Below are 26,398 nucleotides of genomic sequence, written 5' to 3'. Positions count from 1 at the left end.
TAGGACATTCAAAGAACTGGTCCAAAAGTTCCTCGCACATTATTCACACAACATAGAACACGATATCACCATGGCAAATCTGTGTAACACCAAACAAAAACCATGGGAGCTATTTTCAGCTTTCTTGCAATGGTGGAGACAACTATCTAGTAGGCGTTCTCTTCATCTACCTGAACGAGAGCTAGTGGAAATATTTATTTCCAACTTGAACGATGAAATGGAATTCCACCTAGACATGAAGGGCACAAAACCCTTTGCTGACATTATCACCCAAGGGTTAAAATGTGAATGGGCCCTCATTAGAAAATGGCTTATCAAGATATACAATGAACCAAAAGATGGCCCTTGTGCGCACTTTAATAGTGATAAACCCAATTTCTGGAATAAAAACAAAAACATCGTCAATGACGGGGTTGTAGATGCAAGGAATATAAAGAGTGCACAACCTATGGTCTGATTTGTGGGGCAAAATCCCCCTCCTAAGAACAACACGGTTGCTCCTCCGCAAAATCAAGGACACAATGCACCACAAGAGGAACCGAGACAAAGACAACAAAATTATAAAACAAAATGTACATACACTCCCTTAGGGGAACCTATTGAAACAATGTTATGTCAATTGGTCTCTTCAAATCTGGTAACCTTACCAAAGACATCTAATTATGAACCTCAGGTCAAACCTCCATGGTGGAGGGATAATGAACATTGCGAATTCCATCAAGGGAAAGGGCATAAAACAAGTAACTGTCATAGATTGAAAGATCTTGTTCAAGATCATATTGACCAAGGAGAGATTGAAATTGAAGGACACGACCCAAAAACCTCAAATAATGATCATCTCATGTTTAAGAATCTACTTCCATCACAAGATCAAAGGGGCCTTCCACTTCAGGATGAAACACAAATACCAATGATTATACGCGATCTGCCTACAATTACACTGTGAATCACCTATATGACGCCAATGAACAAATTGCAACCATCGCCATCAAAGATCCAAGCCCTACCTGCAATGTTGTTACACGTCGTAGCAAGATCACCATTAAAGAAGCTCCACAAAGCACAACCTCCATCCCAAAGCAGTATAACCTTATGGAATAATTAGATAAGATGTTTGCACTTATATCCATTTTAGAGCTTTGGCACCTATCCCCATCTCTTAAAACAATCTTGTATCAAGCTCTCCAAGAGGCGTTAGTCCTTGCCAATCTAAATATAGATCAATTTCAAGCTATGGTTGGTAATCTGAGGTCATCACCATGTCTCACTTTCTCTGAAAGCAATAATGCATCCTTCCAACAACCTCATAACGCCTCACTCCATATTGAAGGATTTATCAACCAACATAGGATCAAGCGAGTCTTGACTGACAATGGAGCAGGCCTTAAAATATGTACATTATAATTGGTCACATCATTGGGATATGCAGTTGAATCAGTAGATCCCTGCAAAAAGATAACCATAAAAGCCTATGATGATGCAAAGCGTTCTTCAAAAGGACCAGTTGTGTTACCAATCCGAGTGGGCCCAGTGGTGAAGCATATCATATGTCAAGTTTTGGACCTTCCTTTGCGGTATAATTTGTTGTTAGAAAGACCTTGGATACATGCCATGCAAGCCATTCCATCCACCTATCACCAGTGTATCAAGTTTTCTCATAACGGTGTAGAAATTACAATCCTGACGATGTAAATCCATTTGCATATTGTAACAATATCAACCATCAGCAAGAGATTAGCGGTCCCAACAATAGAGAAGCTATCCCATCCACATCATATGTAAGTCTAGCCTCTCTTTCTAGTTCCAACATCACTATACTAAAGCAAGAGAAGCTAAAAATGAAAATGGTAGAGGAAGGTCCTGGGGAGTACAATCTAAGCCAACTCTTTTGTGTTGGGCAACTACCCACTTCCCTTAGAACTCATGGTAAGCCTCAAAGGTTACTTCAAACACCACTAGTCAAGCCAGCATGCCCTTTGGCACCTTTTATCCTTGGAAAGAGTGAGGAAGAGGAGACCAGAGATGAGGACTTAGTAGAATGGATCTATAAAGACCCTATCACCACGTAAATCCCACAAGCTAAGCTTCCCACATCTCAATATGGCAAAGGCCTTACCATTATGCAAAGAATGGGCTATGATGGTCAGAGTGCTTTGGGACCTTACAAGCAAGGATGACACAAGTCGTTGCAGCTTGAATTAAAGCCTAAAGATAACACTGGATTAGGCTTTCAAAAGGAGACTCTTCCTAAGCTCAGATTCAAAGGGAAATCCAACAAACCTCTATATCAGCCTAATAATCTAAAAAGGCCACCCTTGATTATATCAACAACACCAAGCACCACACCAATTTCCCCAATGAAGCTGAGAACCCCAACAATACCATCCACAACACTAATCATCCCACCAATCAAACCAACAACTCCATCATCAACAACAACCACATCAACAACACCATTAGCAGTATCAGAATCCCCAACAGTATCGACAACACTGATAATTCCATTAGAAGTAGCAAATTCAACAACGCCGATACTCCCAGTATCGGATTCATTGATCCCAATAATCCTCCCTGCAGCACCAATCATTCCATCTCCAAAGGTACATCAATCGATCACACCTGCAGTGTTTAACTCAAAGGATATCCTGGTTTGTTATAGTAATTGGATGTTGGAAAGCGACTCAGAGATAGACTCACATGAGTGGGAATTTGATTCAGTATATCTCAATACTTCAGATGAGGAAGACGCATCACCACCTCCACCTCAAAAAGAAATCCCTATTTATGGAGAAGCACATATTAAAACCTCTTGGGTTCCTGAATTGGAAACACCTTCCATAGACCTTACGTCACATCCTACACTTGATTCTAATAGGGAGAGTACCATTAACGACCTTCACCACAATATCTTAACCCTCACTGACACATCTTATGAACTTAACCTGATTGATGAGGTAATGCCCATTATCCATCCTGAACTCATCGAATGGAACCAACCTAATCCCCCATGCCTTGACCAATTCCAAAATGATGAGGTGAACATTGACTTTTTGGAACTACGGGATAACATACCAAGTGGGGATCACAAAGCTGGATTCACCATTAAACTTAATAGTGCAACATACTTTGGGGCAGATGCCAAGCCTTTCAACTACACAATTATTACAATAAAACATGGATCTTCCAGTGAAAACTACACCGTGGCACTGTTTGATCCCAAAAAAGTAAAAAGAAAGAGCATATCTAATGCTGAAAACTGCTCTGAGGCACCTACAGATGAAAGGTTTGACATTCTCCCTTTTAGTGCAAATCAGGAATGATCAACAATCATTATTGAGGAAACAAAAGAATTCAACATGGGGACTCCTGAGACTCCTCACCACATACATCTGGCATCTCTTTTAAGTTCATAAGAACAACCTAAGTTTGTATAATTCTTCGAGAAGCATCAGATCAACTTTGCATGCTCATATGCAGACATGCCTGGTCTAGATCCTGATTTAGTCATGCATCACCTCACCATAGCAGAAGGAGCTAAACCAGTAAAACAGAAGCTTTGCAAGATGCACCACTAGATTACGGTACTAGTCAAAGTAGAACTTAAGAAACTCCTAGATGTTGGTTTTATTAGACCAATTGATTATGCAGATTGGATATCCAACATTGTACCTGTCGACAAACCAAATGGGGGCATCTATATCTGTACTAACTTTAGAGATCTAAACAAGGCATGTCCTAAAGATGACTTCCCCCTACCAAACATTGACATGATCGTGGACCTAACAGCAGGACATGCCATGCTTTCTCTTATGGATGGCTTTTCAGGGTACAACCAGATAAAGATCGCACCAGAGGATCAACATAAGACAACCTTCACATGTCCATGGGGAACATAATATTGGAATGTAATGCCTTTTGGTTTAAAGATTGCAGGGGTGACCTATCAAAGAGCCATGGCAACCATCTTTCATGATATGATGCATACCATAATGGAGGATTATGTTGATGACTTACTGGAAAAATCATTAAAAAGAGAAGGTCATTTGGAAATATTAGAGAAAATCTTTGACAGACTAGAACAATATCATGTTCAACTCAATCCAAAGAAATGTGTCTTTGGAGTAACCTTAGGGAAGATTCTAGGATATATTGTCTCAAGAAAAGGCATTGAGGTTGACCTAGCAAAAGTCAAAGAAATCATGGACATGCCACCTCCAAAGAACATCAGTCAGCTAAGAACATTACAAGGGCGGCTTCACCCAAGATTCATTGCACAACTAGCAGATAAGTGTCATCCTTTTATACATCTGTTACACAAAAACATCCGCTTTCAATGGGATGCCAAATGCCAGCAAGCATTCCAAATGCTTAAGGACTATCTCATGAATACACCATTGCTGATCCCACCAGATCCAAGTAGACCTCTATTGCTCTATATTTCAGCAACTAATATAGCATTGGGAGTACTACTGGCACACCATAATGCAGAAGGGAAAGACTGTGTTGTATACTATATCTCTCACACACTGGTCGGTTATGAACTCAATTACACACCTATTGAGTGAGCTTGCCTAGTAGTAATCTTGGCAGCCACTAAACTGAGGCACTACCTGTTAACACATAAAGTACAACTCATTGCAAAGATTGATCCACTAAAGTACTTACTCAACAAAGCAGCATTGGTAGGTCGCTTGGCCAAATGGGTGATGATTCTAAGTGAATTTGACATTGAGTATGTGGACCGTAAGGCTATCAAGGGGCAAGTTATTGCAGATTAGTTGGCTGATGCACCCCTCATAGGTGATCATCCTCTTGTTTCCAATTTTCCTGATGAAGAAATATTCATGATCACAACAATGCAACCATGGAAGCTCTACTTTGATAGTTCATATACTAGGCATGGCTCAGGGGCAGGCATTTTGTTTATCACACCTCAAGGTGACAACATCCCAAAGTCTTACAGGCTAACTTTTCCATGTACAAACAACATAGAAGAATATGAGGCCTTGATCACAGGACTCAGACTAGCCACACATTGGAAACTAAAAGAGCTACAGATATATGGTGACTCCCAACTGGTCATCCGACAAGTCACAGATGAATATTAGACCAAGGATGATAAACTCATGTCATACAAGAAAATGGTGGACACTTTAAAGGCATCATTTACGACTATCACCTTTGATCATATACCCAGAGATCAGAATCAAGCCGCTGACACTATGGCTACCATTGCATCTCTCCTAGATCTTCTAGAGAATTCTACACGCTATGAGTTCTTGGTCGAACTTTGGATTCCCGCTTATGATATCCCCGAATCTGAGATGATATGTCACCTTGTCAATTTTGAATCCCCATGGTATGGTGATTTCTACACCTACCTTCGCGATCACACACTTCCTCCTAACCAATCAAATAACCAATGCAAAACCTTCATTCGCCAAACCGCTTGATACACCATAATTGCTGAAACCCTATACTGACGCAGTATTGATGGTACTCTCCTTCGATTTCTAGAACATGATGAGACAACAAAGGCCTTGGAAGAGGTACATGAAGGAATTTGTGGGACTCACTCAAGTGGTCCTTCCTTAGCAAAGAAGATCATGCACGCTGGATAGTATTGGCCATCCATGGAAAAATACTCCTACTATTTTGTCAAAAAATGCAAGAAATGCCAAGTTCATGGAGACTTGATACATGCACCAGCATAGGAATTGCAACCAATCACAACACCATGGCCCTTTTGTCAATGGGGACTTGACCTTGTGGGTAAAATCCATCCATATTCATCCAATGACCACAAATTCATTATTACCACCACCGAATACTTCACAAAGTGGATCAAAGTTGTTCCACTTACCCAAGTCACTGACAAGAAGATCGCCTCATTCATCCTTAATTACATCATCTGCCGGTATGGTGTACCCATGTCCATCATCATAGATAACGGGATTCCTTTCAAAAATCAGGATGTTCGTGAGCTTTGTGAGAAGTTTCACATCCAACACCCCTTTTCCACTCCCTATTACCCACAAGGTAATGGTCAGGCCGAAGCATCAAACAAGAACATATTAAGAATCCTCAAGAAGACAGTCAATGATGTCTGCCGTGATTGGAACGTTCAATTAAATCCAACAATATGGGCGTATCAAACTAGCATTCAAATCCCTATAGCCGCAACTCCCTACTCATTGGTCTATGGCGCAAAAGCCATCCTTCCTATTAAGGTCGAGATACCATCTCTATGAGTTTCCTTGCATAATCTGGTAGATGATGAAGCATACCGAGTCTCCCATCTTCAAGACTTGGAGCTACTTGATGAAAGGCGACAAGCTGCATACAACCATCTCAAGGCCTATCAACAGTGCATGGGCAGAAGCTATAATCACCGGGTTAGACCTCATGTGTTAGAGGTAGGTGATCTTGTTCTTAGAGAGAATCCCCCTAGCTAACCATACAAAGAACATCAGGGAAAGTTTGAATCAAACTGGATGGGTCCATATGTTATCCCCGATGTATTTGGGTCCGGGGCATATTAGTTGGCTACTTCAGAAGGAGAATCGCTAGAAGATCTGATCAACAACATGCACCTCAAATGGTTTCATACATAAGCTGTACAGAGCATCAGGATCTAATACATATAAAAAAGAACACCAAAAACATTCAGATAAAAAAAAATCAAAATAGTAAAGAAAAATCATACATCCAAACGGTGAACAACCACTCCGGGGGCACCTTGGGTAAGTACGATGGTGAAAACCTGGCAAACAGGTGCCACTCGTAAAGGCTATGGCTCCATTGTCTTTTAGACTTGTTGTGATCACATTCATTACATCCACTCATCCATCAATCAAACCATGGCTTGTTATTGATCTGCAATCAAGGATAGTACTTCATGCGTCTTGCATCCCGCTTCTTCATAGTAATGTCTAAAACTGGGGGCAATTCTCTTAACCTATTGATGGAAGTGGATTCTGCATTACTTGTGATTCATTGAGTTCTTCATTCAAAAATGACTCACAAAATACCAAAAACATTCGAAAACTGTCTCACAAAATTCAAAAACATTCAAAACTATCTCACAAAATACCAAAAACATTAAAAAACACTCACAAAATCCAAAAACATCATAAAACATCAAAATCAATCAAAAACATGGTAACGCATAAAAATCCTTTGTACATATGCATCAAAGTAGACATCAAACAAATATTTTTGAAATGATGACCACTTATCAAACCAACCAAACAATCAACATCAACACACAACTGTCTTAACAAGGATGCATCCTTCCTTACCACAACAAAGACATGATAACATTTTCTTTGACAAGAAAATTTTGTTTAAGCTATCAAGTACTTGGTCAGTTTGATAAAGTTATTTATTCATTTATATCAGGTTCCTACACTACTCCGAGATATCCACAAGTGATTAGAGTAGCCATGATGGTTCCTAAGTATTGTTTGTTTATCTTCTGTGAATTATTCCAATGAAGTTCTGGGGCATGTACTAATGGTGTCGACGTGGGAAGTTCACTAAGCTATGTGATCTTATGCAAAACCTAGTTATAGATCATTATGACTTACTAACTACAACGTATACCTCGACCATATGAACACAAATGGAGGGTCCATATTCTTTATCTATGCTGCTTGCTTACATGTACAATACTCCAAACTTGGTTCCTACTACCTCGTCCAAGATTGATACTACCATTGCTCAATGATGAAAAATAAAGCACTATGGATCATCATTCCATCTCATTTGTATATATTACATTATGTTGCATTCCATCCATCCATACATTCATAATAGATGCATATCATTCATACATAGTAATGACAGTGGATGCATACTCTCTTTCTTCGATCTTCTTCCATAGGAATGAGTCCTAGATCCTCCATATCTTCTATCTAACATTGAATTCCCCCCCTCACCCTCCCTAGCTCGGTCATCATCATAATTGCATACCCTACATCATGTCCCATCAACCCAATCAAGCCACGTTCATCACCATCCATCTCTAACAGGAGGGGTTGTGTGCCCCATCCTAAGTCATCCTATAAGCCACACAAGCTACTCTATCTGCACAGGTACATCGCCTCATGCATACCTAGACTATCAACAGATACTTCAATCAAGTATCTTCAAGTCTCAACAAGTAATCAATCATGGGAAATCCTAGACTACAACATGCATTTATCATAATGACCTAGTCTCAATGGGGCTACTATGATTCACCACAACCATCCATCCCACGCACACACTATCAATTGATCAAACAATCAAACACAATCACAACAGACAATTACATCAATTGGCTAAGTCTCAATGAGTATTTTACTTCATATACCTTCACTTCATCAGACAATTACATCAATTGTCTAAGTCACCAACATGTCACTTTGATTCACTTACTCAGACTTTATCTTGTCCAAGCAAACAACTGACATCAATTGTCATGCTTTGACTCGACCGGGGTAATTAAACCGATTGCACCAGATTGTCCAACCAATTTTGATCAATTGTATAACATCAATCCAAAGCACACACTGCATTTGCACTGTATCTCCTGCATGAGCTAAGGGTACTCACTAGCTTGCCATTTCTCTGTATTCACTCTGCTTTCATCCATTCTTTCACCATTATTGCTAATTTCTTTTATTCTACCTCCCCACCAATTCTCATTCTTTTTCGAGAGATCGCCCGATTTTAAAAAAAAATTTGGCCCATCTCTCGAGGGGGCATACCACCCATTAAATTAACATTTATGGGGCATATTTTTTCACGCCTATTTTTCTTTCTTTGAAACAATGCGATAAACCACACCATCTCAAAGAGGGGCAAATGTAGTCACATAAATCTGTCCATTTAATTAAATGAATATTTACTATTTATTTAATTAATGAAACTTCAATAACCAATTAATTAAATTCATCCTCAAACCATTCTCCTATTAATTAAATAAATTATTCAATTTATTTTAATTAATTCATTAAACCAAATTCACAATCAATTAAATGAATAAATCCTATTTATTTAATTTAATTCCCTTTCCTCTTTTAAATAAATAAATAAATATTTATTTAAATCACTAAACAAATCCCCCCCACTTGCATTCTCCTACAAATGCAAGTTGCAACCACAAATTGAAATAAATTAATTTTATTTTAAATAAAATCTTATTTTCCCTCACCCACCAAACCCTCTTGCAATCCTAAATCCCCTTCTAGACCCTTCTAACCACTTTCTAATCATTCCTAATTAGCCTAATCTATTTTCTAAATATTGTCACATTCCTAAGCAACTTGAAGTCACTTCTCAAAGACTCGAAAGTCTTTGAAAAACATTTAATGCTTTATGTGTTCAACAAGCTAACCCCTAAAGTCTTCCAAACCACTAATGGCTCTTACATGACCATTAATGGCTCTTATATAACCATTTATGGTTAAATCCACTTGCTCCTATGGTTAGAGACTTTACCTCTAACTCAACCCTCATTTAACTCATGGGTCTCTTCAAGCATTTATTGCTTTGACCATGGTTATCCTCACTAACCCTTGCACAAGAGTTTATCCATTGGATAAAGACATTAGTTATTGGATAATGGCTTTATTCTTTCATCTCAACATTAACCTTACCTCCCAAGTTAACCCTCCAGTCATGTCAAGCATTTAATGCTTATTTATTCTCCTCTCAACCCATCTCTTGTTGACATTTGTCATCCGGGGATTGGGTTGAAAGTCCTCACTTGGATCTTAAGCCCTTCAATCCTAACCCTTGTTGAGATTTCTCAATCTCAACCCTCCATTGCTCCATTTTACCTATAAATAGAGCTCAGTTCTTCATAATCCAGATCCTGAAAAACTTGTATGCATCTAACTTATAGTGAATTTTAGAGAGCATTTAGCATAATCATCTCACGTTATTTTGGGCTAAAATTAATCTTAGTTAATTACATAATATCTCATATTTAGTTTGTTTTACACTTGCATTGCATAGTTTAAAGCATTTACAATCTTGAACCTCCATAAGACATCTAGAATAATGCAAAAAGCTACTGAGAGCTACACTCATTTGGGAACTTGGAGAGGAGAGGAACAAGGGAGGAGCCACTATGAATGTTTTGGTCAAAATTTGGAGGAGTTTAGTTTACCTCTTTTGTCTTTGCATGCTTTCCATTTCTTATTTAGTATCTCTCTTGATATGCTTGCTTAGGATAGTATTTGATTTGTGATTGCTAACACTAACATTTGAACTTGTTTCTTGTGTTTTTGTGTTTGCATAACTCTCCTAACCATCCTTTTTGCAGAGCATCACAACCTACAACACAAACATTATCAATTGATCAACCAATCAAATACAATCAACACATACAATTACATCAATTGTCTAAGTCCCAATGAGTATTTTGCTTCAAATACCTTGACTTCATCGGGTAATTACATCAATTGTCTAAGTCTCATTAGGTCAATTTGACTCACTTACTCAGACTTTATCCTATCCAAGCGAATAATTGACATCAATTGTCATGCTTTGACTAAAACCGGGGCAATTCAACTGATCACACTAGACTGTCCAACCAATTTTGATCAATTGTACATCATCAATCAAATGCACACACACTACATTTGCACCATATCTCTTGCATGACCTAAGAGTACTCACTGTCTTGCCCTTTCTCCGTTTGACCCTCGTTTTCCTCCATTCTCTCACCATTTTCCTCTAAATTTCTTCTATTCTACCTCCCCCCAACTTTTTTCTCTTTTTCGAGAGATCGCCCGATTCTTCAAAAAATTTCGGCCCATCTCTTGAGGGAGCATACCACCCACTAAATTAACATTTACGGGGCATATTTATAATACCTATCTTTCTTTCTTTGAAACGACGCGATAAATCGCTCCGTCTCAAAGAGGGGCAAATGTAGACACATAAATCTCTACACTAAATTAAATAAATATTTAATATTTATTTGATACACTAATATTCCTCTATTAATTAAATTCACATTTAATTAATTCATTCAACCCCCATTCTGCTATTTTAATTAAATAATTACATAAATTTATTTAAATTAAAAACCCTATCTATAACCCAGTTATTAAAAAAATCTAATTTATTTAATTTCCCTTATTCCTCTCATTTAAATAAATCAACATTTATTTATAAACACAAATCAAATTCCCCTTTTAAATAAATCAATATTTATTTAAAATCTCACCCCACTTGCATTTTCCAACAAATACAAGTTGCACAAATAAATAGATTTTATTTCTAAATAAAATCCCATTTTCTCTCACCCACCAAACCTACTTGCCCATTAACTTCTAGATTCTTCTAACCCCCTTCTAATTAGCCTAATCCCCCTCTCTAATCATTAACATTCCCAAATAAAGGTCACTTCTCAAAAATGCCTCAAAGTCTTTGAAATGCATTAAAGGCTTTTATTTTTCAACAAGTTAACCCCCAAAGTATTTTAAAGCCTTTATGGCTCTTACATAACCATTAATGGTTAACTCAACTTCCCCACATGGTTAGAGACTTTCCCTCTAACTCAAACCTCATTTAACTCATGAGTCTCTTCAAGCATTTATTGTTTTGACCATGGTTATCTCCATTAACTCTTGCACGAGAGTTTATCCATTGGATAAAAGCATTACCCTTGGATAAAAGCTTTATCCACTAACTCAAACCTAACCAAACCCTCCTAGGGTAACCCTCATGTCTCCTCAAGAATTAAATGTTCCTTCTCTCTCCTCTCAAGCCATCTCATGTTGACACTTGTCATCATGGGATTGGGTTGAAAGCCACATGGATCACAAACCCATCAATCATAGCCCTTCACAAGCTCATTCAATCTTGGCCATTCAATCAACATTTTTTCCTATAAAAGGACCTACTTTCTCAAGCAAATGAGGAGGCATTTTTGCATTGTTATTATACTTGTATGTTCATAGAGCTTTCTCATAGCAATCTTATTCTAGGCATTTGCATAGTAATAGATTTTTGATCATCTTTCAACCACTTTCAAATCTTCATGTCGTCCATGGTTTTGTGCTAAAAGTTGAGAGCTACTTACAATCACCCATTTGGATCTTGGAGAGGAGAAGAGAAAGGGAGGAACATCTGTGAGCATCTTTGGGAGTATCTTGGGGAGTCGTCTTTCTCTCTTTCATTTGTGTATGATTTTCGTTGTTTGCTTTATATCTCTCTTGGTATGCATCTTAAGGTTTTTGAGTTCATTTATGTTTGGTTTTGGTCGAAACTAATCTATTAACGTTTGAACTTGTGTTTGTGCTTTGTGCCCCTTTTGCATTGCATTACCACGAAGTCTCACAACAAATATCATAGAAGTTATTGAACTTGAAAATAACACAAAAGTCAATATATTAAGCTTCAAATAAAACAATCACAAAGGCCATAGGCACAATCTGACATGTCTATCATTCACCAAATTAAATCAACATAAAGGCCTCTTTAATGAGCCAAAGTCTAAAATATCTCTGAAAGTCTGAACCCTTCAAAGCAAGGAAAAGAAAGCATAAATAGATCCCTTGGCTCCTAACTAACAGCTTGCAGCATTAGCAACATCCTAGCAACTACTTCTAACAAGAAAACCTGGCGTGACACATCGCGAGATGCTACCCAACAAAACAACCTTCAAAGTTGTTATCTCAACCACATCATGGTGATCCCTGCACCTGCCCAAAAAGAAAACCATGATGCAAACCGAATCCTGGTTCACGAACTATCATGAAAGACACGCTGCGGCTCAGGGGATATCCGAAGTCGAGCGTAGAAAGAGAAACAGACCGTGCAACGCAGGGAAACCAAGTGTCTTCAACTTTACACAATGGATGGTGGGGCCAAGAAGCATACATCGATATAAAAACCTGAGCCATGCGGTAGCTCCACATTCTCTCAACCTTGAGCGAGAATGGTGAGTGACTCGAGGCAACACCGAGACACCACTTGGCGTGCACACTGACGAACGAGAAAATTACTAAAAATCAAAAGAAATCGCTGCCACTTGATCAAAATGCTGCCTATGAGCAATCCCAAAATAATATTAACATCTTCTTATGAACCTCTTCATTTTTTCCAATCATTATTTTTTTTTACCTTGGTTTTTCTTCTGAATCTTTCTTTATTTTCCTTAAGTATTCTATCAACTTCTATCTTGGCAATCACTAGTCATAGTTGCACTAACTCATATTCCCTAATTCTCTCCTCTTCTACTCTTGTAGTTTCCTTTCTCATATCCAAGATATCATACTGACTCCTAGGAACTTCAGACGCAATCTCTATAAGTGCCCTGCTATACTTATTCAAATATACAATAGCTTCTTCTAGAGACCTTTTCCCTTTTTCATCCAATCGATCATAAAATTGGGAAAGCAATTTAATATTACCTTGTTTTGTTATTTCTTCCTTGACTTGCTGAAGAGTTATACCAGATGGATCAACTTCAACTCTAGACTTCTTGCTAGGCTGACTTTCACCAGATGATTGCATTTTCACAACCGTAGCAACAGTAACACTCTTCTTTACTTCTCTCACTACTTCATCTGATTCGGTCTCCTCTTCCATAATGGTTGTTGCATAAGCTATCTATGGTTTCCCTTTCTTACTCTTCTCAGATCCATCGGATGGATTGGATTAAGGCTTAGGTGGAGGGTCATGATTTTGAGCACCGGAGGAAGGTGTTGGCTTCCTTGTTTGCCTTGGCTTCAAGGAAGGAGATTTCGGTTTGGTCTTCTTTGGTTTCATCATATCTTCTTCTTTTGGGATGTTCCTCTCCCAAGCCCTTCGAACTGCCTCCTTTATGATTCCCATATCCTTTGCAAGCTACTCTACTTCCTTCCTCACTCTTCTTTGCATTCTAGGTTTGGTGAACTCAAAGTGCATGCTCAAGCTTTTCTCCTTATATGTTCCAAACATTTCCTCTATTGTGACTACCGACTTTCTCAAGAGGTGCTGAGCATATGCATTAAGAATATCACCACTAACCTCATACCCCATGGGTATGATCCAAACTATCTTGGGTTCAACAACCTCCATCGAGCATTGATTGGTGTCCACCATGAAGCATATGGAGTCTTCATAATTTTCAACAATTTCCTTAGGGATCCTTTCCCTACTCTACATCATGCCTTGGAAGGTTTTGTAGTAACCCCACAAAATATCTTTTTGAGATGTGCATCACCTAAACCATCTAGAGTTTTCTTTATCTGCACAACCACTGGTGTGTCATAAGCCCATTGAACTTTTCCTACACTAAGGACCTCATTCATGAAATAGAAGTAATGATAGATATCAAGGTACCAAACTTAAATACATGCTTTTTGTCCTGCTTTATCTTCTTCAGATTGTTCAAGAGCTCATTTCGGAGCACCTCACACAGGTCATACAACTTATCTTCCTCGAGAATTTGAAAAGCAGCATAAATGGTCATACCAGATACTAACTTATCTCTAATTGACTGATAGACCTTGTATCCCATCACCATGGATGCAAATCTAACATCATATTCAATAATTTCACTGATTGTCATCGATCTCCCATCATGTTCAAAACCAGTTGCCTCTATCATGATCATTTTATTTACATTCCTCAGGCCATGAACTTCACTGGTTGCATTCAAGCATGTTACGACTTTGATTGCTTGCTTTGTGATCTTGTGCGGCCTGTCAAGCCATATGAATTCTCCATGAACTCTGCTCAAAATGTATCTAATCCATTTGGGTTCGTCAAAGACCAAAAAATTCACAAATTGGATGAAACCCTTGTCCTGGAGAGATTTGAATTCAAGTTTAAGGTTACCCATGCCATCTACCATGTGTTTTATGTAAAGCTTCAACATTTCAACATTCCCAAGCTCGTCAAAATTGCAATGGATGTAAGCCCTTATGTCCTCAACATGCAAAACACCATACAAAATGGACAAAAAATGCCCCTTGTAGATCATCTTCCATCGATTTAAATGGATGCTTCTTAAACTTAGGTCTTGCCCTATCAGTTATGTCAACAACCAATGGAGTTTCCATACCAAATGATTCCATTGTTGAATTTTAGGTTAGGAACAGAGAAGTTTATCAAACTCTGAAAAAATACCTTTTAGTCTTCAACCGGATGCAGGAAATATTTGTCGAATCTCTTCAAAGCTTAGGGTTCTCTTTATAATCTTCTTCACCAAGATCTCCTGCTCTTTTACATCAAACACATTGTGAGAAATGAGAGTTAAATTGCCTTTTTATCTGTCACATACCTAACTTTTAGGTATAATAAATGCTCAACCCTAACTCTTCTGAATGCTCTGTATCTCATGAATATTATTCCAGAGACAAATCGAAATGAAGTCTTCCAGAAATCCTTCAAGATCGACTGTACTAACATTCACAACCATCTGCAACCTGTCGCAACCAGTTACAGATCTCAGACAAGGGGTTTTTAGGATCTACATGAAAAGCCTCCCCCTAAGGCCAAGTGCCTTAGTTACCATATGAGATTCCAAAACTAGAATCAGGTGTAGACTCATTCACTACATCAGCATCACCCTTTTTGACCCATTTCTTCTTGTACTGCTCTCTGATTTCTTCAACCTTCACTTTTCCCTTACTATCGGACTTGTTCTTATCTGTCGGAGCATTTTGGTTCATATTCTTGCGTTTGTAGAATTTTGCAATGTGACCGGATTTATTGCAAGCATAGCAAACAATGTTGTTTCTCTGATTAGGCCTGAAATTACCTTGATTTCCCTTTGATTTGCATTGATTAGCTATATAACAAAATATTCCACAAGCATAACATCTTATATTTCTCCTATATACCATACTTCTACATTCAATTGACTTATGACCATATTTATTGCAATTGAAACATTGTCCAGAAATTGATGAATTATTTTGATTTTCCCTATTTCTGCACTAACTTGCCATATGACCAAATTTATTGCAAACAAAGCATTTACCATTGAATTTATAAGTATTTGGTTACCTTACCGGAGATCTCTTCTTCTTTTGAGGGTTAGCATTTCTTTGACTAAATCCAGATGTTTCTCCTTTCTCAAGTCCAAGTCCTCCCATATCTCCTTTATTCTTCTGACTTTGTAGCATCTCATCCATATTAGCTGTTAGCTGAGCTAGCATTGAATTTTATTTGTACTCATTAACAGTGGTAAGTTAATCTCTCAAAATTATGATTTGCCTTTCAAGATCTTGCTCATTATTCTTGGATTGTATCAATTCAAGCTTCAACAAGTCATTTTCATAATTTAGTCTGCAACATTCATCAGATCTATCCTTTAGTGACTGAGTCAAGCTTTCCTCATTCTTCTTCTTGTCTTCAATCTCTTTTTTTAGCTTCATCACAATGGATTGCATCGCATTCTTTAAGACTACATTATCTCTAGCAAGTTTTTCACATTCATCTATCTTGTCTTTTAAGGCTTGGTCATCAATGCTTTGGTCTTCTTTCTCCTTGAGTTTATCCATAAGCTCCTTTCTCTTTCTCTGGATGTGTTCACTTTTTCTTTCAAAGACTCAATGGAGTCTTCAACATCGCTCAGATTTATTCTTAGTCTATTTGCTTCTTTTCTTATTGTATCTAGATCTTCAAGTGCCACTGTGAGTTATTTCTGTAAACTAGAGTCCATCGATTTGCTATCCCGGATCTTCCTCAAGCTGTTAGGTTTCCTCGAAGGAAATAGGCTCTGATACCAATTGTTGGAATCAATGAACATTGAGAGGGGGGGTGAATTAGTGTTATGCAATTTATAACTTTCTTTAACTGATTCTTAAACCACCAGATGCAAATGAATATAAGCAAAGTGTAGAAACTCAACACACACAAGCATAAAACCATAACATCAAAATTTTATGGGGAACACCTAGAAAGGGAAGAACCACGGTGGGATTGAGACCCACAATATTATAATACTGTAATTGAGAGTATAATAATATTACAAGAGGAATGCACATGCATTTAAGAACACTACCTAGAGCTCATTGCTCAATTACATAAGAGAGGGTTGCAACCCTCAGAGGACTCACTATACTACAAATGATTACAAATGATAATTGATTGACTTAACTAATGAATAACATCTACAAATGCCAAAATGCAGTTCCATTTAAGCATAAAAGTCTTCTTCCACTGTTCTGCCACACATCTCTATTCTGCTCTGCTCTATCATACACTGGAGCATAAATCCAAATATAGCGCACGTGAAACTGTACACAGACGCTTATACAATCTTCGCACACCACTATCGAATACCAAAATTCTCATATAGATCAGTCTTATATATCCACATCACTTGATTAGGCCATTAGCATGTCGGCTCCAAAAATATTTACAAAACATGAAACACGTAACAAGAAGTCGACTCAATCTGATTAGAAATGCACATGCAGACCAAAACAAATTGATAATATGATTCAAACAAGTCGGCACAACAACCTCGAACACGACACCAATCAACAAAATCATCCTGAAGATTCCGCATAAAACACTACACAACAATAACCTTGTTTTCCCTGAAATATTGGTTAGCAGATCACCAATCTCGCATGAGAATCAACACCAAAAGCTAGGATTGTGGACTAAGCAATTCCAACAAAAATGTGCACCCAAAATTGAGTTCTACTCAATGTACTCATACTTTGTCGAACATTGTGTTCCACCTTCTAGACTTAAGCAAAACTTCCGGTAGAATGAATTTGCATATATCGGATGATGCTTTTAGATTTGAGTTGCCATCAATGAGAACCCCTAAACAATCCTCAAACACTAATCTCTTCCGGAACAATGTCTCTTGCCAAAAGTACCAATTTAAATAAAACTTAAGAATGTGATGAAATTTGATCAGTATTGATGATGGGTTGTATTTGACCATTTTCCATGTTAACAAATCTGTAATATGTTGAGTCACAAAATGCCTATTAAGCATTAAATTTGAATCTGATCCATAATTATTATTTTTGGTCAGTAAATGTTGTATTTGTATTCATATTAAAAAATAATACAAAAATCATAATGTATCAACATAGATTGATCATCTCCCTTAGAGTTTAGCAAATTCAGAAGATTTTAACCATTCCTTACCCCTGGTAATATGTTTCTAAACCCTCCCACCTTTACATATGCACACATATACGTAAACCTATAATACAAATATACAACTATCATGTCAAAAAACACTAAAGCTACCTACACATTACAACTTTACCTTGCTCGCACAATCACCTTTCCTTTCCCACCGTAAGGATCCCCATGTTTGCTCTTTGGTTTCAGTTGCTCATTATCCATGTGCGGCTCTGGAGGAAAGCCAATCCAAAGGGATCGACCTGTCTTCTTCTTCACACCCTTCGGTCTACTTTGCTTTCGACATGAGGAGGACGTGCTATCCACAGAGGAAGTTCTCTGGTCATACGAGCCCCATTTCTCTCTCTTGTTTGAGACTCCTAGCTTCTATCGCCTTTAGGTAGTCCTTCACCCCCGTCATACCAACTTGGGCCGAAGCCCATCAGACTTCCTTGTTTCTGTTTGTGCTCCAAACAAGAAATGGGCACATGGGTGGGATGAACTTGCTCACATGGAGCCATACACCACCTGGGCAGACGAAACCTTTCCCATCTCTCACCATTTCCATGTGGCTATCAAAGCCTCCCCACCATTCTTCTCGGACACACTTCTCTACCACCCACTGAACTATCTCCTTCGATTCCAACTTGGAACACCACACCATGAACATGGATGCCACATCAACTTTGCTACGATACTTGAAGGGGGCGTTCAAGTATTCCTCACCAAGAACAATCTTGACCCATGTCAAAAAATCCTTGTCATCAAACCTAGAAATATTTGAAAGCCTCTCGTTTGATATCGATCCCCAAAAAGCCATCATTGGCTTTGAGGCAGGCTTAGTGAGAAATTCACCTCCATTGTTTTTGCAGAGAGTGAGATTCTTCTTGATGCATCTTATAGATTTTTCAAACTAATAATCTGAAGAGGCATCTATCATCTTCTTAAGGAAGACTCACCACCCCACGTACTATCTGCCACCCAAGATCAATTAATGATAAATGTTTTGCAATTGAGATCCCATTCCTCTGTAGCCATAATATCCACCTCAACATGGTCTTTAATGGACAATATTTTTTGTGTAAAGCCATCTAGAGCATCGGCCAACCATAGACCGCCATTGCCTACCAAACCCATACATCCCCTATGGCTATTGCCACCTAATTGTCAAGTGCATCAAAGCCAACAATGTCACATGATTCACCACAAATCAAAATGGGATTTGGTATAAATCCCAGCAGGTCAGACACCTCAAAGTATTTAATCTATCGTCCTTCTCAACGACCACGAGTCTAGGTGTTGGAGCCTTTAATTTGTTTTGCAAAATTTCAGGTCTGCTAATAAGAAAAATCAATAAAAACCTTAAAATTATATTCACCTTGAAATCATGGTTTAAATGCGAGAGAGTTTAATATTTCAAATTTTCACACCATATGTGGGGGAAATGTGGCTCCCACAAGGGTAGAGCTCAACATATGGTGTTAAAAGAAATTATGAAAGTGGATTGTCTAAAATTATGTTATTTAAATCAATGTGGTTTAAGTGACAATTCATTTTCAAAGCTAGACTTAAAAAATCCAAGACTTATAAATAATAAAATGGAAGGCGGAAAATTCAAGTTTCTTTTATCTTATAGAGTAAAGCCATATTTTAATAAAAGAAGATGAATCATCACTAAGGAGTGGCATTAATTGGTAGAATAGGAATTGATATTATTTAATTATTTTCTAAAATGATTTAAATATAATCACATAAACTAGCTTTGTTAATAAGCATACAAATGCTAATGTGGGGCCTAATGTCTACGAGGAGTACTTATTTAAAGATATTTAATAAAATGCTCTTAGCTCATAAAGTGGTGGCCCCCATCTTTTTCTACATAGCAGTGAATATCTAATAAAGGCAGAAGACGTTTCATCGAAACAATGTGTTATGTAAATGATGAGTGGCATAATCTTCTATAACCAGGAGCATTTGGGGATGAAAATTATTTAATCGCCTTGAATAATTTAAAAAACACATGATTTCCGATAGGAGGTGAATAAAACAGGAGGGGCCACAATAATTCCCCAGAGAAAATTAAATGGTTCACTATACTATTTTGGGGAAACAAAGGTGCTATCGATATTATAATTTCATCAGTTTGTATACCATCACCATATCGCAATAAGGTTAGGGCAATTTATGAAATGGCGATATGAAGGATGTGGTGAAACTGTGCATCCTCCCTGTATGTGCCCTAAAATGGGAGATTATCACATTATGAACACCCATAAAAGCGTAAGGCACAAAGTTCTGCAAATGTCATGGTAGATATATATGAATGGAAAATGGAAATATAATATTAGTATGATATGCACAAAGTAGGTTTGTTGAAAAACAATAAAAACTTTCAAGCCAGTGAAATTGGCAGGTGTAAAAACATAAATCAACAACTTTTGTCAACATCTTCCCTGAACATCACGGTAGACATGAGTGCAAAATGGGGAAACATATGAACTGTTTCACAAGGTGCAATGAAAGATGATCTAATGGAATGTCTATAATTTGTGTTACCTCTCCTCCCTATGCATAGGAAATGTGAACTTGGAAAAGGTTCCAGACATGCACCAAAGCTTAATGACTCTGCCAAAGAGATATCATTTGAGGAATACAATGAAGGGAATGTAGAAGGTAGAATGTGACAAAGTTAAATAAGGTACTTCAGAGTCAAGAATAAAACAGTTTTGGTATTGTTGTTGTGTTATTGGTGGACTCTGGAGTATTGTATTTGGAACAAATTTTTTAACATTGATCTATTATTTTGTCTCAAGCATAAATAATTTGTAGACGTTTGGCTAATAGAATACATAATTATAAACTTCTGCTTATGGAAGATATCAAACTTGTTGCATACAAACTAAATCTAAAAAAATTGAGACATTTTTGTAAATCTATCTTGTTGAATGAAAGAATATGAGCAATAACATAAAAAAAGATGAAATTATGATACTCGAACATGTTACACAAATGAGATACAATCAATGAAACACATCCAAGTATATCTAAGTAATCCAATATAATATATCACTATAACATTTTTTGGCAGTAAAAAAGATGGCGATGTCATTCATAATCAAATATGATTGATAAATGTATCGTGTAAACTTAATCTTAACAATTCAATGTATTTGGTAGATCTGACATTCTAAGATGGCTAATGAAATAGAAAATGTCAATAGGCCACTTTTTAAAAATACACAACAAAATATATGGCATATTTAGCTCAATAACTGACATGGTTTTGGAGCACAAGTTTTCCATTATGGCACTTGCCCTTTGTTCTAGGACTAATGGATTAGGTTTCTCCCACTTCTGTTGTGGTGGCCAACTTATTGCAATATCTGTTGCTTCCTCCATTTCCAATGAAAGTAGGTGTTGTAGCCTTGTATTAGAAATATTTTTGTGAAAAGAGGAGTCACTTAGTGATTGATTATCCTCATAACTGGCAGAAATAATCTTGTGTATCTTGCTCTGATGTTCAACTCTATATCATGACCTTGTGAGCAATCCAAAACCTCAAGAACTTGGTATTGTTATTTTAAGAGATCATTTCTTCTTAATTTCTTCTAAGGGTTTTCTTTCTTGTATGAAGTCTTTTTTCTTGGAACCTATGCAATATATATACTTGGGACGTATCTACTTCAAGCAAAACAAAGTAGCTTGGTGTCCAAATTTAGAAACTTCCTCTGCAGCCCAAAGGTCTTCATCAATAACTAGGCCAATATTCAAAGACAAAATCCGGTGCCCTTTTGGGTACATAACTACTTCCCTTGTATCGTCCATAAGAATATCAATACCAAATAGGATAAAATGAAGTTTATTGCAAACCACCTCTGTAGTCTGCTCAAAAGGGCAAAAAAAAATACATATTAAAGGATAGTTGTTGATTATAGAGATAGAAATCTAACCCTAGTATTTGAAACATCACACATATCAAACCCTAAATGATACAAAGTACAAGAAAATAGTCATGCAATGTAGCAAAGTAGTTGAAAATATGCAAATGGCAATCTGTCAACGATTGACATTAATAATTCAATCCAGCTACATTGTTTTCCTCTTCATTATCCCACTTTTGATGATATCAAATAATGAATTTAATTAATTTTCCAAAAGAGATATATTTAAAGCAGGGGTAGGCTAAAGGCAGAACAATATGTTTTCCACCTTAGTATTGCACAGACTAAAGCTAGAATAAATGGCATGCATCTAGCTACTTCACATTGACTAGCTAGAGTAGTCAAGTTGAAAATTTGAAGCAATGACTGACCTCTTGGAAAAGAAACCCTTCTCCATGAAAGAAAGGAGGTGATATCATTGGAAACACTTCCTGCTTAAGACCATTTGAATATTTCTCCACCCAGTGTTCAGATACAATGGTAGAGACACCCAATAGAGACTTGAACAAATTTTTCAAAAAGGTTGGTAGCCTTTTGACATGGCAGCTGAAATGGAGATGTAAAAAATTAGAATCACTAAAGTGTACTTTGGCAAACCAATTCACCACATAAATTAAAAGAGCGAGTAGCTTAAAATGAATGGCTTCCAGACACACAATGTCAATTTCATCTCCTACATCATCTAGCCTATGTTGAAAGATGTTTGTTTCCATCTGCTCTACAAAAGACTGTAATTAAATAGGGCTAAAGTGTAAATATGCACACTACCTCGATAATGTTCTACTTATACCAACATTCCTCTTTATTTCCTCATACTTGAGCTAAGCCCTACCTCTCTCTGCATCTCACAAATTGTTGTGGCTATATGCCCATTTCAGATTATAGAATTAAATATTCTCGATCGTGTTGTGATGCCCATTTTAGATCTTTGCATTTGTTTATTTCCAATATGAAGAACTCCAAACATTAGGCAACAATAATCTTGTACATGGTTACCCTATACAAAAACTAATTAATCTTTCAGTAAATCATTACAAATAGTATAATTAAGGTTATACTATTCCACAAGAGAGACTGGTACATATATCTTATATCTATTACATTCCATCTTTGATGAGCTGTAAAAACTCATTTGACTAGATAATATATAACAGTATACCATTCTGAAGGAATATAAACAAACAAGATGTATGGACTCACCAAATCTTTCTTTGTTAAAAAGATAAAGTAAAATCTATTACTGAGTATTTATTTGCAATTATTCTTCTCTCCTACAACTCAAAAAAACTGCAAACACAACCTTGACATAGGACAAATACACATTTAAGAATATTATAGGTCTACCAAACTAGTCAACAAATTTCAAGAATGTTATTTCAAACGAGGTTCTGATAAAAACAATCCTCTGATAAATTAAGATACAATAAAGAAGAACAAGTACAAGCAAACATAATAGATAATATAAAACATACTTTGGATTTCTCACTATTGCTCTAACAATACATACCTTTGTTCCATCTATAGTAAACACCCTAAAAAAGGTCTGTTTAGATTATTTTTGGGATCATATCTTCTGCTTATTATCCACTCTAACATGTTCCACCTGAACTCCACACATAAGCACTTATTCTACCAGGCAGTTTTTTGAACTACCATTGAATTCTTTCTTTCATCTTCCCTTCAGAATTTTACTTTACAGGAGTGATGGGTTGAAGACCATAGTTTAAATACCGACAAGCGTAGATGAATTAAGGAAGGAATGCCTAGACAATAATCACATTTTGAATTTATAATTGAAAATTCCTTGATGAGCTAACAAAACTTAGAAGTGACTGAAAATGTGGATCCACTATGTGTTACAAGAGCGGACATGCATGCGGGGTTAAAGATTATTATGAGTTTTGTTAGTTTGTAAGATAAAAGAAAGAATTCAATGGTAGTTTATAAGACTGGCTGGTAGAATTAATGCTTCTGTGTGGAGCTAGCTTAAGTAAAACATATTAAATTGGATAATGTGCACAAGATATGGTCCCAAAAGTAATGTAGACAGATCTCTTTTTGTTTAGGGAAATCACTAATGTTGCACAAGTTTTCAATCGTGTAATGTGCAGATTCAATGGAGATCTTGGAGGACATTCCATAAGCTCCGAGTGCATATACACTATCCTATACAATACTTTTGACTGGAAATTTGTGCAACTGTAGAGTAATTCACTTTTTTTGTGAGATTAACTAAGGGACAATGACATGGCTTTACATGTCCCCTCCCTATATCATATACTGATTTCCTTATAAAGTTCAGGGAGAAGTGAAATTTTGTAAGTAATCTTTCAGTGAATCATTGTAAATAGTATAATTAAGGTTATACTATTCTACTTGAGAGACTGGTAAATAATTCAGATAACATACCTTCCAATTCGAGAGCCATAGCCGGTTCCAATTGCTGAACTTGTCAATCCAGTTGGTTTCAAAAGCTTTGGTAGCATCCCAGCTTCCTTCCAACAACATATTCGAAGGTGTGCCCTTAGTAAACTCTATGTGACGTTTATAACATGCTAGGAGGGTCTTCATCTCAAATATTCACATAAGAAGCACTATTACATAAAGTGAACAAACAAATTTTCCAAAAACCAACAAAAAGAAAAGGAGGATATATGTAGATTTGAAATAAACAAATGCAAAGATTATAGAATCGTTCAAAGAAATCGGGACCACTTCAGCCAAAGTTAGAACCTTATGAGGGTTTCTATGGAGCCATAATCACAACCCTAAGAGGAAATGCTTGCATATCTGCAAGGAAAAATTAATAATATAAAGAATTAACCAAAACCTTTAATTTGGTGCATGCAATATTTCCGAATGTCCAAGAAGATGCAAGTGTAACAATTCCAAGCCGTTCCCTATCAAATCCATGGGCGAATTAAGGAAAGAGATACCCCTTAACTAGAAATCCTTAGAAATTTTTGCTGCTTACTGCACATTTTTGCAATGTATTTACGTGCAAAGGAAAAACACTACACTAAACAATATGTTACGAAACTGCAAAAACTGTGATGAATGAAATAATTTACCCTAGTCTGCTACTTGCGTGTCCAATACGTTTGGAAAGTGTGAAAAACATTATATCCTCATCTATCAGGCAAGAAATTGCAATGAACTGAGGCCTCTACACACATGATCGTAAACCGTCTTTACATTCTTTCCTTTAAAAACAACTTCGTCTAGAAGAGTGTCTGGATTGTTTAGAGATGTTACAAATTTGATGATTGCCATTGAATTGAAGCATTTTGTTCATTTTGTAAAAACCCTCCTGTCTCCTATCCACAAATTGTCCAGAGTTAAATAATATCGTCTGTAATTTGTAGCCCTACATACCAAACAAAGATGTCTCATATGTTGAAATTTCCAAAGAAATACTTAATGGATTCCCCTCTTAAAATTCAAAATTTTGAACTTTACCGAATCGTTGTGTACATTTTCGTGTCGACTTGAATCTAGACACAAAAAAGAAAGAAAATCACTAAATTATTGAAAATTAGGGTTTCTTCATAAAAGAGATTTGAAATATTACATTGCAAAAGGGCGCAACAACTGCAACTATTTCTAGATTTGAAGCATTTGTGAGTGAAAGGCTATGAATGGCATCATTGATGAGTTGCACGGAGCCTGTTCCAAGCACAATATATCTTCTTTTTGTAACGATATTTTCTACGAGAGCATGAAAATTCAGGGGACACCACTGATCTCCGACCGTTGTTTATTTGATAGCTGATCCAATACCACGTTGTTACAACTATTGCTCTGAATTTCACACTTGGTGCGTCCCTAGTAACCAACATAATCTTTGCTAACCACCATTGCATTTTGAAAAGGTTTTGCCCCATTTTTAATTAGGGCCGACGCTCCACCCTATGCCCGATCTTTCACTTTAAACCAGCATGCAAAGACAACTATAACCGTAACCGCCAAATTTTACCTGCAACCCTGCTTCTGTAGACTCATCTGAAGCCGTGTGTGCCTCTGCAATTGTGCATTCTCTCTTGTCGAAATCCGAGAAGCCCTTTGCAAACCGCCACAAACTCCACTCTGCAGGCACCAAAAATTTGCCTTTGATATTTCAGGTAAAAAATGTGCAACTTTAAAATGTGAACATAAAGACATGAAGGAATATTTGAAAAAGAGCTATTATTGATTGGTTTATTTTAGTGAGTTTAATCACCAGTTAGTGGAGAAAGCCTCCACTATAGTTTCCTGCAGGCAGGAACTAATAAGGTGTTATTTCACCAGTTAAAATGAAATCATATTCACTTCTAGGAAAAAAATTACACAAAAGTAGATGGTGGGATAAGTTGGATTTTTTTAATTAAAGG

General features: G+C 37.0%; 1 protein-coding gene across 6 annotated transcripts; it reads right to left on the bottom strand.

Moving 5' to 3' along the window:
• Positions 1-21,182: 21,182 nt before the first annotated feature.
• On the bottom strand, positions 21,183-26,218 carry LOC131075863 (uncharacterized). Of its 6 annotated transcripts, none has more exons than XM_059213567.1 (6): positions 25,600-26,216; positions 25,100-25,345; positions 24,859-24,928; positions 24,438-24,523; positions 22,400-22,574; positions 21,183-21,969 (listed from the first exon to the last, which is right to left on the bottom strand). In XM_059213567.1, the coding sequence occupies exons 2-6, from the start codon at positions 25,147-25,149 to the stop codon at positions 21,766-21,768; spliced, it is 585 nt and encodes a 194-aa protein (XP_059069550.1). In that variant the 5' UTR covers positions 25,150-25,345; positions 25,600-26,216; the 3' UTR covers positions 21,183-21,765. The 6 variants fall into 6 exon arrangements, 5 of the variants coding, with proteins under 5 accessions (XP_059069550.1, XP_059069548.1, XP_059069551.1 ...); XM_059213565.1 differs by having other exon boundaries at positions 25,100-25,395; positions 25,600-26,215; XM_059213568.1 differs by having other exon boundaries at positions 24,438-24,519; positions 25,100-25,395; positions 25,600-26,215.
• Between the last annotated feature and the right edge of the window lie 180 nt (positions 26,219-26,398).

Source organism: Cryptomeria japonica, chromosome 10 (genome assembly GCF_030272615.1).
Source record: "Cryptomeria japonica chromosome 10, Sugi_1.0, whole genome shotgun sequence".
NCBI classification, from domain to species: Eukaryota; Viridiplantae; Streptophyta; class Pinopsida; order Cupressales; family Cupressaceae; genus Cryptomeria; species Cryptomeria japonica.
Note: the sequence above shows the minus strand (reverse complement) of the source record. Positions and strands in the feature narration are given on the sequence as shown.

Coding starts and splice junctions, on each gene's coding strand:
- LOC131075863 (XM_059213566.1), bottom strand. CDS start 25,149: ATGTTTTTCACACTTTCCAAACGTATTGGACACGCAAGTAGCAGACTA. Junction 24,929..25,099: donor CACGCAAGTAGCAGACTAGG/GTAAATTATTTC, acceptor TGGATTTGATAG/GGAACGGCTTGGAATTGTTA. Junction 24,524..24,858: donor TTGCATGCACCAAATTAAAG/GTTTTGGTTAAT, acceptor TGTTGTTGGAAG/GAAGCTGGGATGCTACCAAA.